Source organism: Lolium rigidum, chromosome 7, assembly GCF_022539505.1.
Source record: "Lolium rigidum isolate FL_2022 chromosome 7, APGP_CSIRO_Lrig_0.1, whole genome shotgun sequence".
Lineage (NCBI taxonomy): Eukaryota > Viridiplantae > Streptophyta > Magnoliopsida > Poales > Poaceae > Lolium > Lolium rigidum.
Genome location: NC_061514.1, coordinates 342,459,472 through 342,473,463, shown reverse-complemented (window position 1 = coordinate 342,473,463; position 13,992 = coordinate 342,459,472). Strand labels below are relative to the sequence as shown.

Here is a 13,992-nt window from a genome sequence, read left to right as displayed (position 1 = left end):
CAATATTTGAGGGTATCAGTGTTCATGCGCATATGTTAGTGTCTAGCGTGAGTCAATTGTTTCTCAAAAAAAAAATGTCATCAATCCATGTTACTCCCTTCGTTTTCAAAATGTAGTGTGTAAATTACTGCCGTAATCCTATTTGTACTCCGGTACAAAATGTACAATTGAAGTTTGCATCACACGAAAGTTCAAAAAAAACTATTCTACATTTTTTTCTTTTGACATGAAACTAGTCTGCATTTGACGACAAATATCTGGGACGGCACAGCTGAAAGGCTCACTATTTGCCTCGTCGCCGAGCACTCCGGAGCACACATTGCCATAGCTTCATGGGGGCAGCGCCAAGGAGCGCGTGAGTGGCGGCGTGAAAAAGGACGGTCCATGCATTCGGAAAACGGCTGAAAATATCACGGTGCTTGACAAAATCGCAGGTCCAACAACTCGAGACTATAGAATGGCACTTGAGTGGGTGCAAGCAGAAAGCGCGAAGTCTCCTCTACGTGACAGAAGCAGCATGCACTTCATCGAGAGCTGTTCAGTTTTATATTGTAGCATGGACTTTCAGAACCAGAAGACAGCAAATATCTTCCACGGATTGATCATCCAGTAGGCAAGCACTAGAACTCATCATACCCAATGCAATGCACACCGTCGAGGAACTAGAGGCGTGACAAGGACACAAGGTTAATGGTTGGCGACACCACGTAGGTGAGCTATTGTTAATAGATTCTTTCCTCGTGTAGTCATGTACATCCATAAATAAACATACGAACATCGTTTATAAAAGAATCTTCCTGATTGTAACACTTGTCATGGATAATTGAACAATGCCATCGCCTTACATACAGTATCAAAAATGAAAATGTGAACCTGAGCCAGAAGTGTTCTTTCTGCATTAAGAACTAGCTCGATGATTTGTACAACACTTCCAGCCTCGGTCTCTCAGCTATTCCATCCTTGTAAGCACAGGTTCATATTAATTTAGTTTGCTGCTGGGGGTACTTCCAAGGCGGCGTCTGACAGTTTCTTCTTGAAGTTAAGCTGAGCCTGCTTCCTGGGCTTGGCAGGGTCTAAAGACAAACCGAGGAAGTTATTTTAGCGGGAGCTACGAGTGATCTAGACAGGGGTGTGACAGTTCCAAAGTACAAACCTGGTTTGGTTTCCTTGTTGGTGGATAGAACTGTAGACTTCCACTGATTGTATGCTTGCTTTTCCATCTTCTTGTGCCTTTTGTGAGTTGGTAGCTGAAATTGGAAGAATCAGACAGCACTTACAACAATGATTCAAAAGAATGAGCAGACTACAACTGTGGAATATGTGAAACAAAAATTCATCCAAATGTAGATCTAAGGTTTCTCACTAGAGGCTAACTAAGTGATTCACATGCTTGACGAACAAGAAGCTATAACAATTACTAGCTGCAAGTTCGTGATGTGTGCTACATAGATGCATTAGAACCACAAACTGAACTACATAGCAATGGTTCCCTTTTCAGAGAAGTTCTGTCCTACAAGGTATAAATGTACCTAGCTAACACTGCCAACATGATGAATATGTATTTGTTCTTTTCAGCCATTCAGTGTGAGCAACCCGATCTGATCATACTTCAATTAGCTAAAAGTGGCGACTAAATTCTTCTTTTTTTACAGGAGGTAACTAAAGTCTTTGATTGCACAGTTTTACCAATAAACTGATTGCTGAACCCTAATGAAGAGCAAGGGTGTAACATGGATTATGTGCAGCAAGCAATATAGCTAATATAATCCATAGGCTACATATGTATGCTGCTACAGCTTGCATTAAGCCATATTGTTGGACACTGCACTATTGTTGCCTTTCTGGTTCAACATTACAATAAAAAGTTGTACAGCAAAAATCTTATGAACATAAAACTACTTGCATCAAGCAAAACACGTATGGCTACTGGGTTTCTTCTTTGGCAATCAATAAAAGGGATGTCACTTAAACAAGTCTTAGTTAATCGAGTACCAAGCATCTTATAGTTTTACGTCATGCATTTCAAAAGTAATAAACATAAGCAGGTTCTTACATCTAGCTCATCTTGGTCATCGCCCGATGATTCATCAGAGTTATCACTGTCATCCTCATGTTTCCTTTTGCTAGGCAAAACATCCAGCAGCTCTGCAACAACAATTACAAATTACAAGTTGTTGCAGAAAATGGCAATCCACAAACTTTTACCATGCTAGTCATCAAAATTTGTTGTGCTATAGCATGTTCAGGTACCTCTGTTCCCTTTAATGGTAGTTGGATCCTTCTTCTCCTTGGCTATTCCAAAAACATCAAAGCAAAGATCTGCCATGGATGTTGAAACCTGTAACCAGCACAGTTAACGGTCAAAACAGGATGATTTGCAGCAATCCAAGCCTGTGCATGACTACACATTAGCATAGATGAGATGCAGGAACAAACAACATCATGTGAAAGGTAAGACGATCCCTTACCGTTGTAAATTCAGAGCTAGAAGTACCACACAGGTCGATTAGCTTTAGTTTGTCAACTTTGAGCTACATGGAAAATCAGGAAAGTTCAGTACGACAAGAAGCAAATCATTCATACAGCAGCAAAAATGAAGCCATTGTTACTGATTCCATTATCACCTTATGCCTCTTGGCACATAAATAGAATGCTGCTGCAGTGAACACTGGCCGACCAAAGTCGGTGCTTGAGCGGCGAGAAGGAGGCAATGCAGCCAAGAAACGCTCCTTGTAGCTGAAAGATACAAACGTCACCTTCAGTGCGTAATTCGAGCATCAAGTACTTCGCATCTCACACCACATTACAGATTCGGCCGTCTACAGCAAGTTAGACTTGCGGTACAACAAAATTGTACAGAAGAGAGGAGACTTACAGTGCCAATCCCTTCTGCACAAAAGGTATGAGCCTGACACAGCCGAACTGGATGCCCAACTCACGCACATCCAAGGTCGTCCTGCAAGAACGAAACCGCTCGTGTTCATCAGGGGCTGGTACTCGAACGCGTCAATTATTAGCGAAACAGAAGCGCAGAGTGGCGTACTTACTTGACGCCGAGCCCATTCTGCAGCGCGTTGAACGATCTGATGTAGGCCTTTTCTGACATCCCACTCATCCGCACGGCCTCTGCGCGGTCAAATATCACCTGAAACCTGCGTGATTCACAGGCAAATCAGACGCGGCGCACCTTCGATGACAAACAGCGTTGCGCGAATGGGCAATTCGTCGAGCAGTTGGAGAGCTCACTTGGTCGCGGCGATCTCGAGGCAGATGATGGCCTTGCACACCTCCCCCTGCGCGAAAGCAGCGTCAGAGAGATGAGTAGAAGAGAGAAGGAGGGGGAAGAGGGGGAGAGGGAAGGGACGGCGCGGGTTGCTCACGATGCCCAGGACGGAGGAGTCGAAGTTGATGTCGCAGAGGCGGCGGAGCTCGGCGGCCTTGCGGACGACGGGGCGGGAGCCGGATAGGCCGAGGCGGGCGGCGATCGCCGACATGTCCATGGCCGCCGGCGGGTTGTTGGCGGGAACTGGCGCGGAGCGGGGGCGGGAGCGGGTGGCGGTTTCGGCATTGGAGGGGAGAAATAGCGGCGATGTTGGAATTCTTTTGGCGGGGAAGAGGAAGCGGAAGGGCGCGCGCTGGGAAGGGGAAGGGGAAGGGCATAAATCTACAGCTCATAAATCTTTTTTTCTCGCTGCTGTGGTGGGCCCATCTACAGCTCATAAATCCTTTTTCACTCGGCGATTGTTTTTCTCTCCCTCGGGACGTACGGTGCACGAACACGACGAGTAAATCGAGGGGGTTCTCTCCCTCGGGACGGTGCACGACGAGTAAATCATAATCACTGCTTTCATTCTCTCGTGTACCAAAGACGGCACAACCTCGCGCCCGCTGTTGAAAAATCGAGCGGGTTCCGCTGGGTTAGCTGTCAATGGGCCTCACCATGCATGCAAAGGCTCCTCGTCGGGCCTAGGTTGAGGTCTCGCTCCCGTCCGATATGCCTCGTCGTCGGTCATGGGCGTCAGTCGTTTCTGCTCCTCCTATTGGTTCTTTGGTCCCAAAGGACATGCTTTGCGCAGGCCAAGTTATTTCACAAGGCTGCCCGTCCTCTTCGCGGGGCCGTTGTCTCCTTGCACGACTAGATGTTAGCGATTGGAGCCTTTCTGGAGCGAGCGGAAGCTGCGTCGTGTAGGCTCTCCCGAATATGCCTAATGTTGGCAAAATGGGTGCGAGTGGAGTGGGCCTTCATGGCTGTTTCTCTCCTCGTGCTAGGGCGAGCTCGGCTCCGGTCTTGCAGATCATGCCTGGGCTCCTGGAGTTGTGTAGTGGTGTGCTTACGCCTACTTCTGTCGAGGAAGTGAGGCTCGGCTCGCATGGGTTCTCGGATGTGGCTTAACCGATGTGTCAGGCACCCGACGTTGACAAGTGTGGTGTTGATAACGATGCAATCTCTCCCTCGCCAACTTGGTTGTTTGTTGGTAGGAAGCAATTAACGTTAGCAAATTTTAAGGACTGGTAGCAAGCAATTAACGTTAGATCATAAAGGGCCTGGGTTGGGTCGCACCCAATTTCGCTTCAGACTGCGATTTTCCAATACGTACCTATTTTTATTTTCCTATACCTATACCGCTATACATATACGTTTCCCGCTCGTTTCCGCATATTCTATGCGATGCACCTAGTATGTTGCATGTAGTCGTACCAAGCTCATTGCACTTTTTTTTTTGCAAAAAGGACCACCAATTTATTAATTATCGTCAACAGCAGTACAAATTTGTACGTAGTAGCTCCTACATATGTGTGTTGTACTCCGAATGGAACCCAACATTCACTACTAATTTGTATATTGCTCAGTGAATATATGTAGTGACCTCGCATCCGCCCTCACACTCAAATCCAAACCGTCTTCGCCTCAAGTCTCGTCGTATGCTAGCTAGGAGCTGGAGCAAATCCAGGTCGTCCACTCGTCCACAATAGCGGCTAGTTGTCGTCTGGTTCATTATCGATCCAATGCCGATAGACTTTCTCGAGACATAGACAACGCAAGCTGGAAGCGTTGGTAGACATGATCATCGTGTGGTCCAAGACCGAGACAATGTTTGTTGTGGCAATAGGCATGGTCTGGTTCTTCGATGAGGATCTAGTTGCTCTTGGTGGAAACTGGCCTCCTCAGTGCTCACATAGGTGGGGTGAATCGATGTGAGGAGGCGGGAGGTGAACGAGGAGTGTCGGATAAAAAAGAATATGTCAAGGCACAAAGTCTTGCTATTAAACAAGATCAAGGTGGATTTCTGAGGGCCACACCGAGTTCATGAAGGATTGCATGAACCCTGATTATGATCTCGATGGTCTAGACGAACCGACCACCACCAACATCAAGCATGGAGGACCCTCACACACCTTCGAAAATCGGCGCAAAACGACAATGCAGTAGAGGGCGACGACCATGCTAGGGTTCACCCCAAGCCTCGTCTAGGGAGCGACGACTTGTTCTTGGCTCTATGAGTCATTCTTACGTAGTTTTATTAATTAACACATAAATTGCCAATATGGAGTTTGTTAAGAATAGAGGGGATATAATGACGAAATCTAGGGTTTATGAATAATTCCATGAACCCTTTGTTATTGACATGTTCCAAACGCATCACGTCGCGACCACCCAACGAATTGTACGCACGGAGGTCTAGCTTCAACCGTAGCCATTGCATACTGAAACAAGTCAAGAGTCGTGGCCTAGTAGGGGTGACAATTTGCACTCGAGATACCAAGATTAATGGGATAAGTTGTTCACCTTGGTGTCTCTCCAAATATATTTTTCCATGGAATTTAAATATGTTCCACTCTTTTATGTATTGTCCAAGTACACATTTCTATGAAAATTTCCATCTAAGGAGAATAAGCTAGAATTCAAGCTACAAGAAGCTAACTATTTTAATTTAACTATGCAAGTATCTACTAGTTTCCTACGTAGCATGCATGTCCGGTTTAGGTTGCGTACTTGGCCATGCTGGCACATGTTGATATAGTAATGAAGTCCGCCATGCATATATATGTTCTCGATTGTAATAATTTTCTTGCTTCAAGTCGTTTTAACCTACCTAATTAAGTAGTCCTTAAGCACATGGTTAGCAAGGTAATAATGTCTGGAGTACAAACACATGGCTAGGTACCCTTCATCATCTCGTTTTATCCTCCGTCTTGGCATCGGCGGATCCATGATTTACTGGCCGAGGGTGAAGAAGATATTAATGACCATATAGAAGATACAACACAAAGTCTTTTGGTCTAGGATTTCGAATGCTTCCATATTAAAATTGTTATATACGTGCAAGGTTATATTTCTCTATAACATCTGTAATTATGTATCTTAGATTTTTTTTTCCAAATGTATAATTGGAGGTTAAACGAACAATTTAAAATAATTACTAATTTACAATATGTTTGCGATGACTTAAGGAATTGTACTACTCTAATACATATACATACACCATATAATACATGTAACTATTAAAGCAAACTAGTAAGTAGCAATTACTAGTTTGAATTGATAATGAAGCTACCAAGTAGCAGCTACTACAGTAATACCTTTGAGCGATCAGTGTAGGAATAGGGCGTGGCCTCATGGCCCACGACACGGAGGTAGGTCGACAGCTTGAGACATGGGCAGGCACAAAGCTATTCATGAGTATTTAGCTGAATACCCATTAATTCCGACTAAACAAAATTGCATAGTATTCGGCCACTTATAACCGAGGAAATCTCAAGCTATCCTTCAGGCCGAACATCAGCTGTATTAACCCCAATAATATTCCCATGAGGCTCTAGTAATCTAGCCCCGGTCTTGCTCCAACGACAGAGTAGGGCCGAGGCAGTGATCGACTCAATTCTCGGGGCCGCAGAAGCTGCGACACCGTAGGGAGGGGGCACAAGAGGCTAGATCAACCAGGGGCCAGGGGTCCCGAATTCGGTGACCTGAAGCTTGCCACAGAAGCTAGCCGAGTAGCCGGATTCGTTTCAATGGTGAACAAATTTGAACCTTAACGTTTTCCAGTTGGATTTTTCTTGACTTTGAATACCTATTATCGACAACCTGTGCCCGCCCATGAGTTGAGAGACACGCATAGAGTCGGGAGGCCTGCCTTCGCATCTTCGCTGATCGCTGAGCCCGAGTCATTTGTCGTAGTGGGAGCGGCGATGCTCATTCACGAATTCATGTGTCAATGTGATGTGTGTGGTTGGGCAGTTGGCACGCGAGGAGTACGAGTAGATGGGACCGTGTAGAGAAACCTAGTCAAGCATCAAAGTCGTCTATACATGATGCTCGCGTGGATAGATGGATTGATATGTGCCACTTTGTCCTTGGCCCATGCCCCGAGTGCATAACAAACAATGGGCGTATAGCCGATGCATAGGGGGCTTGACCTCCGCTCTCCCTGGATCCGCCTCTGCATCTTGGGACGACGTGGAGACGCCACCTCCGTGGCTTTGGGTCGTGGCGGTCGGTGCATGCATAGTGACACCAACCTTTGAATTCCTTGGTGCTCGGATGGTGGGTGCACGTCAAGTTCTCGAAAAATGTAGTGGCGATATGAGCGCACTGGTTGTTGTGGCCGTGGCTGTTGCCGATCGACGAGCTTCTCATTGTCGCCGGCAATTTGTATTAGCTTGTGCGGGGTGGAGAAGCTCAAATTCATACCTAGAAATAATGTTATGACTCAAGCAACCCGACCGAATGAAACATTTGCATATTCAGGAGCTCGTGGATGTACCCAAGTGCTAGTCATGTTGAATGCTTATGTTGTACGAAATTAATCTTTTGAGTTGGAGGTGTGCGATTATTTTCGAGGTTGAGTGAACGGGAATATTTGGCCGCAATCTCCCGCCCCCTGAATCCGTCGAGCCAATTAGATAACATGAATCGCGTTATAGCGGATCGCCCTGTTAAACTCGATTGGAGACGTCCATTTGGGCTTAATCCAACGGCCGGAGCCTCATGCATATCAGCTCCCGAGGAGACGCACACTATAATTGTGTTGCCTTCCCAAGAAAAAGATCACTACTCATACTCATACTCAATCCCCTTTCTCATACTCAATCCCCTTTCTCCTTGCTGTGCACCCAACTTCCACCCGACGCCTCCTCTCCCCTCTCGATCTCGCCGTCGCCTGCCCGTTCCGTCGGCTCGTGCCTCCCTCGCCGACCACCCTGCACCGCTCCTCACCGCAGCGCCAACATTCCTCCACGATGCGCCCGCCGCCGCCATCCTCGCGGGGCTCCCGTTGGTGGCCGCCCAAGCCATGGTCCATGGATGGGGACAACAAGGGCGCGAGACCGTGGCTCTTGGCGCCGACGGCTGCCGACAGGAAACCCAGGGGGTCGACGGAGGAAGGCCTGGTGGCGGCCTGACCGGCTGCTGCAGCAGGCGACCACCTCCCCACGCCGGCAGCATCCCTGGACCTGCTGCTCCGGACGCCGCACTCTCTCCGTCCTGCTTCTCCACCTCCCAGTGAGCTCCCTCTCCCTGTCCTCTTCCTCCACGATAGGTTAAGTACAACAAAAAAAGAAAAGGAGATTTAGCAGTAGCATTGAATTTGCTAGCGATGAAATTGGGACGGGGTTGGATATGAATCTGCTGGCGATGCAAAACTTGCCTTATTTTGCTAAAGAACTCAACCGGCGTTATGTCTTTGCTAGGCAACACAACTATCGTGACTTGTCAAAATCGGCTCGACTCATTGATTTCTGCTCTGCCATGTTTCGTCATAAGATTGGAAATTAATTCCAGTTTTTCTTTCTTTTGCCAAATTCAGTGCGGCCATAGTCCATACCTCCTTCTAAATCCTGGTTCCTTTCTCACGTTGAATGAATGCGTAACACTGCTGGACACATGAATCCCTTGTGCCATCGAGCCGCCACGACGTTCTAGGGTTGGAGTTCTGTCCCGATGTATGCGCGACGATTACTCAGATTGTTAGCCGACCAATCTTAAAAACACTCCTAGCACATGTCATTTTATTTTGTCAAAGTAAAAAAGAAAGCTTTGGCTGATTCCTTTTATTTTATCTGTATCCATATTGTCACTAGTAGCACATAGCTTCAAGTGTTGTGAAGGTGCTTTGTTTCCCGAGGAAGGTTGGCCTCGACATTTTTTAAGCCCATCTTGGTCGCACACATACGTCCTTGAATGATTTTTGTTACTTTTGTTTCCTGTTGATGGCTGAATGGGCAGGCGGGAAATCTGTTTTCACTCGATTAGAAACTGTTCGACTTGCCATGTCTACGAATGGGTTCTTTTATTCTTTCAAAGTTTTCTCCTTATCATTCATAGGCGGTGATGAAACTATCATTCTTGTTTGAAGATCTCTTTTATCTAAGGTTTCCTTACCAACTTGTTGCAGCTACCCGTGGCTGCAGCTTCTGCATCTTCTAGAGAGAGAGAGAGAGAGATGCGAGTGGAATTTTTCTTCTATTCCATAGTTCATCGATAACCTTACAGTTCTATTTCCTGGCTTATAACCTTACAGAGGGAAGCATGCCATGTCTAGAAGTGGGGAAATCTGTTTTCACTCGATCAGAAACTTGTCAGCTTATCATGTATACGACTTGGTTCTTTTAATATTTCAAAGTTTTCTCCTTATCATTCATAGGCGGTGATGAAACTATCATTCTTGTTTGAAGATACTTCCATGAGTTGTTTCGGTTTTCTCTAAGGTTTCCTTACTAACTTGTTGCATCTACCCGTGGCTGCAGCTTCTCGCGCTGCCTATAGAAACCTGGGGTTTCTGGCTGGGCATCGACAATGGCGGCGGATGCACCCCTGGAGTCAGCCTTTTCCACTTGTCTCTCGTGCCCAAGTAGACCTGTGGTGACCTTGCTTGGCAGCGAATGAGGGGCGCTAATGGCGTCGCCAGAGAGGACACCCCTCTCCTGTCCTCGCGTCACAGCATCAACTATGGCGATGAGGTAGTCCCACTCTCTTCAACCCTTCAGGTTTCCTATGCATGGTTGGTGTAGATGGTGATCTGCTGTGTATTCTTGCCAAATGCAAGAAAGATGCTAGGAGAGAGCAGGATTTCCCTAAAAAATCTTTCTAGGAAAATTCTGTGTCTTGAGGCCAGTGTGGATGCATGTAAATGTTTCCACAATGTTCAGGTTCTGCACATGTTTTCTCTAGTTTGCAGCAGCTGTGTAGACAACTAGTGGCCTTTGTGTTGTCACCTGTGTCCCTTCATATTTTATTTTATTGTGATGCGATCGTCTTATAAATGTACCTTCATTCATGTTGTCTTGGGTGGAGGCTTAAGCCCCTCCATTTGGGTACGTGTTTTGCTCTGTTTTGCACAATGTCAAGCCTCTGCTTCGCTTCTTGCTCTCCTTTTCGTGTCGTGGACTCTTGACAGGATTTTCTCTGGTTCTGCATGAAGATTCTTACGACCAAAATCTGTCTTGTCTTCTTTTCTCGACTTCCCAAGCATAAATCTTTGAACCACTTTTTTTGCTTGTCTGAACAAAAAGAAGGAAAACGCTTCATCTAGGTACATGTTATGCTCTGTTTATACAAGGGCGAGTGTATGTTTTGCAAACAGCTTCTCCATTTTCTTTTCACTTCATCTTGGTACATGTTATGCTCTGTTTTATACAAGTGTGAGTGTATGTTTTGCAAACAGCTTCTCCCTCTCCTTTTCGTGTTGTGGAGGACTCTAGGCAAGATTTTCTTGGGTTCCTTGTGAAGATTTTTGCTAGCAAAATCTGTCTTGTCTTCTCCTATGTGGTTCATCCTGAAGATTTTATGTGGTTCAGTGCGAAGATTCTTACTACCAAAGCCTGTCTTTTCTTCTTTATTTGCCTTCTCAGGCATAAATTTGGATCTCTGTTATTTTAGGATAAATAAAAATAAGGATTCTCTGGACCAAACAGTTTTATTTGTTTGTGACCAAGTGAACACCACACCTCTCCATGTCTGTAATACACAATGCTGCGATTTATGTGCTTCATACTTACAGAGTTACAGTATATCATCGGAAGCACCAATATTAATTTATTTTAATCTGCACACTTTTTAATCAGATATATGAAACATATCCTAATTTTCTGGTCTAGGGTAAAAGTAAATATATAGCCTTGTTCCAAGCTGGAGTAAATATTCACATCAACCATTTTGATCCAAATACAAATGTCATCACTACTTCAGTACAATATACTAGTACATTGGCATAATGCATACATTATCCCTCATCTTTCTTGTAAACAAAGTAAATATTCTGGTCAAGAATTTTTAAATATTTTTTCAAGGAGAACGATAAATGGATAGCTTCATTGTGCTCACTTACTTTTGTATTATTAGAATATTAGCTAAACAAGAGCTCCCTTAATTCCTGTAGTCCCTTCATTTGGGTATATGTTTTGCTCTGTTTTGTACAAGGGTGAGCTTCTGCTTGGGTTCGTGTTGGATTCTTTGTGAAGATTTTCCCTGCTTCAGTGTGAAGATTTTTACTACCAAATTCTGTCTTTTCTTATTTTGCCTTCCCATGCATAAATCTTTGAATCTCTGTTTGTATAGAACAAATAGAAATATGGAAAAAATGCTCTAGACTAGTCAGTGTTATTAGTTTGTGACAAAGCGAGCACCACACCTGCTGTCTGTGCTTTTGTTAGGCTTAATGATGCATTTTATTTGCTTCATATTTGCATTGTATTATTATTATTGAAAGCAACAGTATTAATTTATACTAATTTGCACACTTTTTAATCTGATTTATACCAGATATCCTAACATTTTGGTCAAGGGTAAAAAAATGTATAACCTTGTTTCAAGCTAGAGGAACTATTCACATATTTCATTATTATGATCAAAATACAAATATATCATCCTTAGTTGCTTAAGTATACTGCATTTGCGTAGTGCATACATTATCCTCCATCTTTCATTTAAACAAAGTAAATATATGATCCATGACTCTTGTTTGTTATTTTGAAATTAATCTTGTTTTCAGTTTTGTACTAATCTTCTTCTCTTTTACCCCTTGCATTTGCAGAGAGCTCCTTTTGTACTCTCATAATGGAACCCCATGATGGAGAGGCTGATTAGTTGCCAACACGACCTCCTCTACCTCCTAGCGTGGTGCCCATCAAAGTTGTAGATGGTGCTAAGGAATCACCACCAAGCAAAAAGCATATGAGGCTCCCAATAGCCATGACTGGATTGGGAAACAAAGGCCAGCCCATCCAACTCATCGCCAATCACTTCAAAGTCTCCATGAAAAGTTCAGATGAATTTTTCCACTACTACTATGTAAGTATATGCTATGCCTTGTTCACCGACTAGTATTTTTTGGCCATATCCTTTTCGAGTGATCAGTTGTATGTAATGTGTTCAAGTCTAGAACCTGTTATATGTATTGTGTTATGATGTGTACCCTAAGGTGTTCATCCACGATGCACACCTCTTTTTTCTGATTGTATTGTTGTACACTCCACCATGATCCATTTAGACCATAAGCTAGTATTTTTTCCATGTTAAGTGTCTGGTATAACAACCTTACTTGATATACTTGCTGGAACACTATGTTAAATGTTGTGCAATTTTTCATACTAGTTATGGTAATTCCTTCCTGTATAATTAACCTTGATAAGTATCTATAAATATGTCACTCGGTGAGCTTGACAAACTGCCACCATTTTTTGAATATTTGAATCTTCTTTTCGTAATGCATTAAGTTAAACTTTGTAGGAATAGGTGGGCAATCTTGTGATACACATAATCTTTTTATTGATTACTTACTGTCAACTGGATATCCTTATGATGCACATATTTCCTGGTAGGAGCTCCCTGGTTTGAGTAGCAGTTTCAATAAAGGAAGTCAGATATAATGAATGTGAGAGGGAGATCCAGGAGCTCTGGGAGACATCGCCGGGGCTGGATCAGAGGTAACCACCATTGCCGAGGTTGGTTTGAAAGGATTGTATGTTAATTCTTATTTTGATAGCTGTTGGAGGGATGATTCTATCGGTTCAACATGATTTAGTTGATGTTGTCTGTCTGTTTAAATGTGTGCTTTTAATCAAATCGGCAGTGTTTAGGCAAGTCATTTGTTCTGTGGGTCCACCAAGACTCCGCTGTCCTAAATTTGCAATCAAAGCTTTGGATGTAATGGATATCTGGGATATATTTTTGTTTGTGCATAGGATGCCAAACTGTTCTCCTTGATCTATTCTGATACTTCTAGATGCTAAGAGCGTATAATATGCTGCTCTGGTGATACTTATTTGGAACAATGTTCAACTAATGTCTATTTTGCTCATGCGGAGATGAGTGAGTTAATTTTTTGCTCCATTGTGCAAACATTTTATTTTCTTTCGAATTTGACATGGAGAGTACCTTATCTTTTAAATGGTGCTTTGTTTGCTTATCTCATGCCATGATAACTGATTTCATTTTTTGCTCATTTACAGCAAATAGCCTTGGACAAGATGACCGTGCTAACACTTTTATTCTCATGGAGCAGGATGATCAAGGCGATGTTAGAAATTCAGTTGATGACAATTTCATCCATGGTACTAAATTTGACTCAGCTGATCTTATGACAATGATAATGATAGCCACTCTCCTCGACATTATTCAGAGGTTCTCATGCTTAATTGCTCATTTCTCGTTTGCAATGCGTATACTTCACTTTGCTTGACAAATTATTGTAAGGGCCTAATATCAAAGGCTATATTTAGTTAAAGTAACCTATTGAGGTGATCATTGTATTTTATCACTTGTCATTAACTGCACTAAACCAAGTACCTTCATTGCTAAGCTTTTATGCCATCTTGTAGTTGTTTCCCAGCTAAAATGACATGTATATTTTCTGGGAGTTATTTAATCGACTGGTGTGAATCAAGTTTTTTATTCTTGTTTACGTAAGCTCTATGTGATTTATTCGTTTCTTTAACCATGCTATTTTCTATGTGCTCGAATACCCAGTGTAAACAATTGTACATCGGGTTATG

General features: G+C 43.7%; 1 protein-coding gene and 1 long non-coding RNA gene across 2 annotated transcripts; one reads left to right on the top strand and one right to left on the bottom strand.

The window, feature by feature from the left end:
• Nucleotides 1–984: 984 nt before the first annotated feature.
• On the bottom strand, nucleotides 985–3,500 carry LOC124669919 (origin of replication complex subunit 6). The gene is made up of 10 exons (XM_047206454.1): nucleotides 3,381–3,500; nucleotides 3,247–3,293; nucleotides 3,048–3,152; nucleotides 2,876–2,956; nucleotides 2,625–2,736; nucleotides 2,469–2,531; nucleotides 2,251–2,338; nucleotides 2,054–2,145; nucleotides 1,154–1,247; nucleotides 985–1,073 (listed from the first exon to the last, which is right to left on the bottom strand). Exons 1-10 carry the CDS (start codon nucleotides 3,498–3,500, stop codon nucleotides 985–987), a joined length of 891 nt encoding a protein of 296 aa, XP_047062410.1.
• Nucleotides 3,501–8,392: 4,892 nt separating this feature from the next.
• On the top strand, nucleotides 8,393–12,284 carry LOC124669658. Its single transcript, XR_006992282.1, has 3 exons — nucleotides 8,393–8,503; nucleotides 9,748–9,960; nucleotides 12,033–12,284. It is a non-coding gene; the product is annotated as an uncharacterized LOC124669658 (long non-coding RNA).
• The last annotated feature ends 1,708 nt before the right edge of the window (nucleotides 12,285–13,992 follow it).

Bases quoted from the DNA above. Each gene is read 5' to 3' on its own strand.
- LOC124669919 (XM_047206454.1), bottom strand. From the start codon at position 3,500: ATGGACATGTCGGCGATCGCCGCCCGCCTCGGCCTATCCGGCTCCCGC. The intron at 2,957-3,047 runs GTAAGTACGCCA...TCGTTCTTGCAG, and splicing joins CAGAATGGGCTCGGCGTCAA to GACGACCTTGGATGTGCGTG. The intron at 1,074-1,153 runs GTTTGTACTTTG...GTTTGTCTTTAG, and splicing joins CAACAAGGAAACCAAACCAG to ACCCTGCCAAGCCCAGGAAG.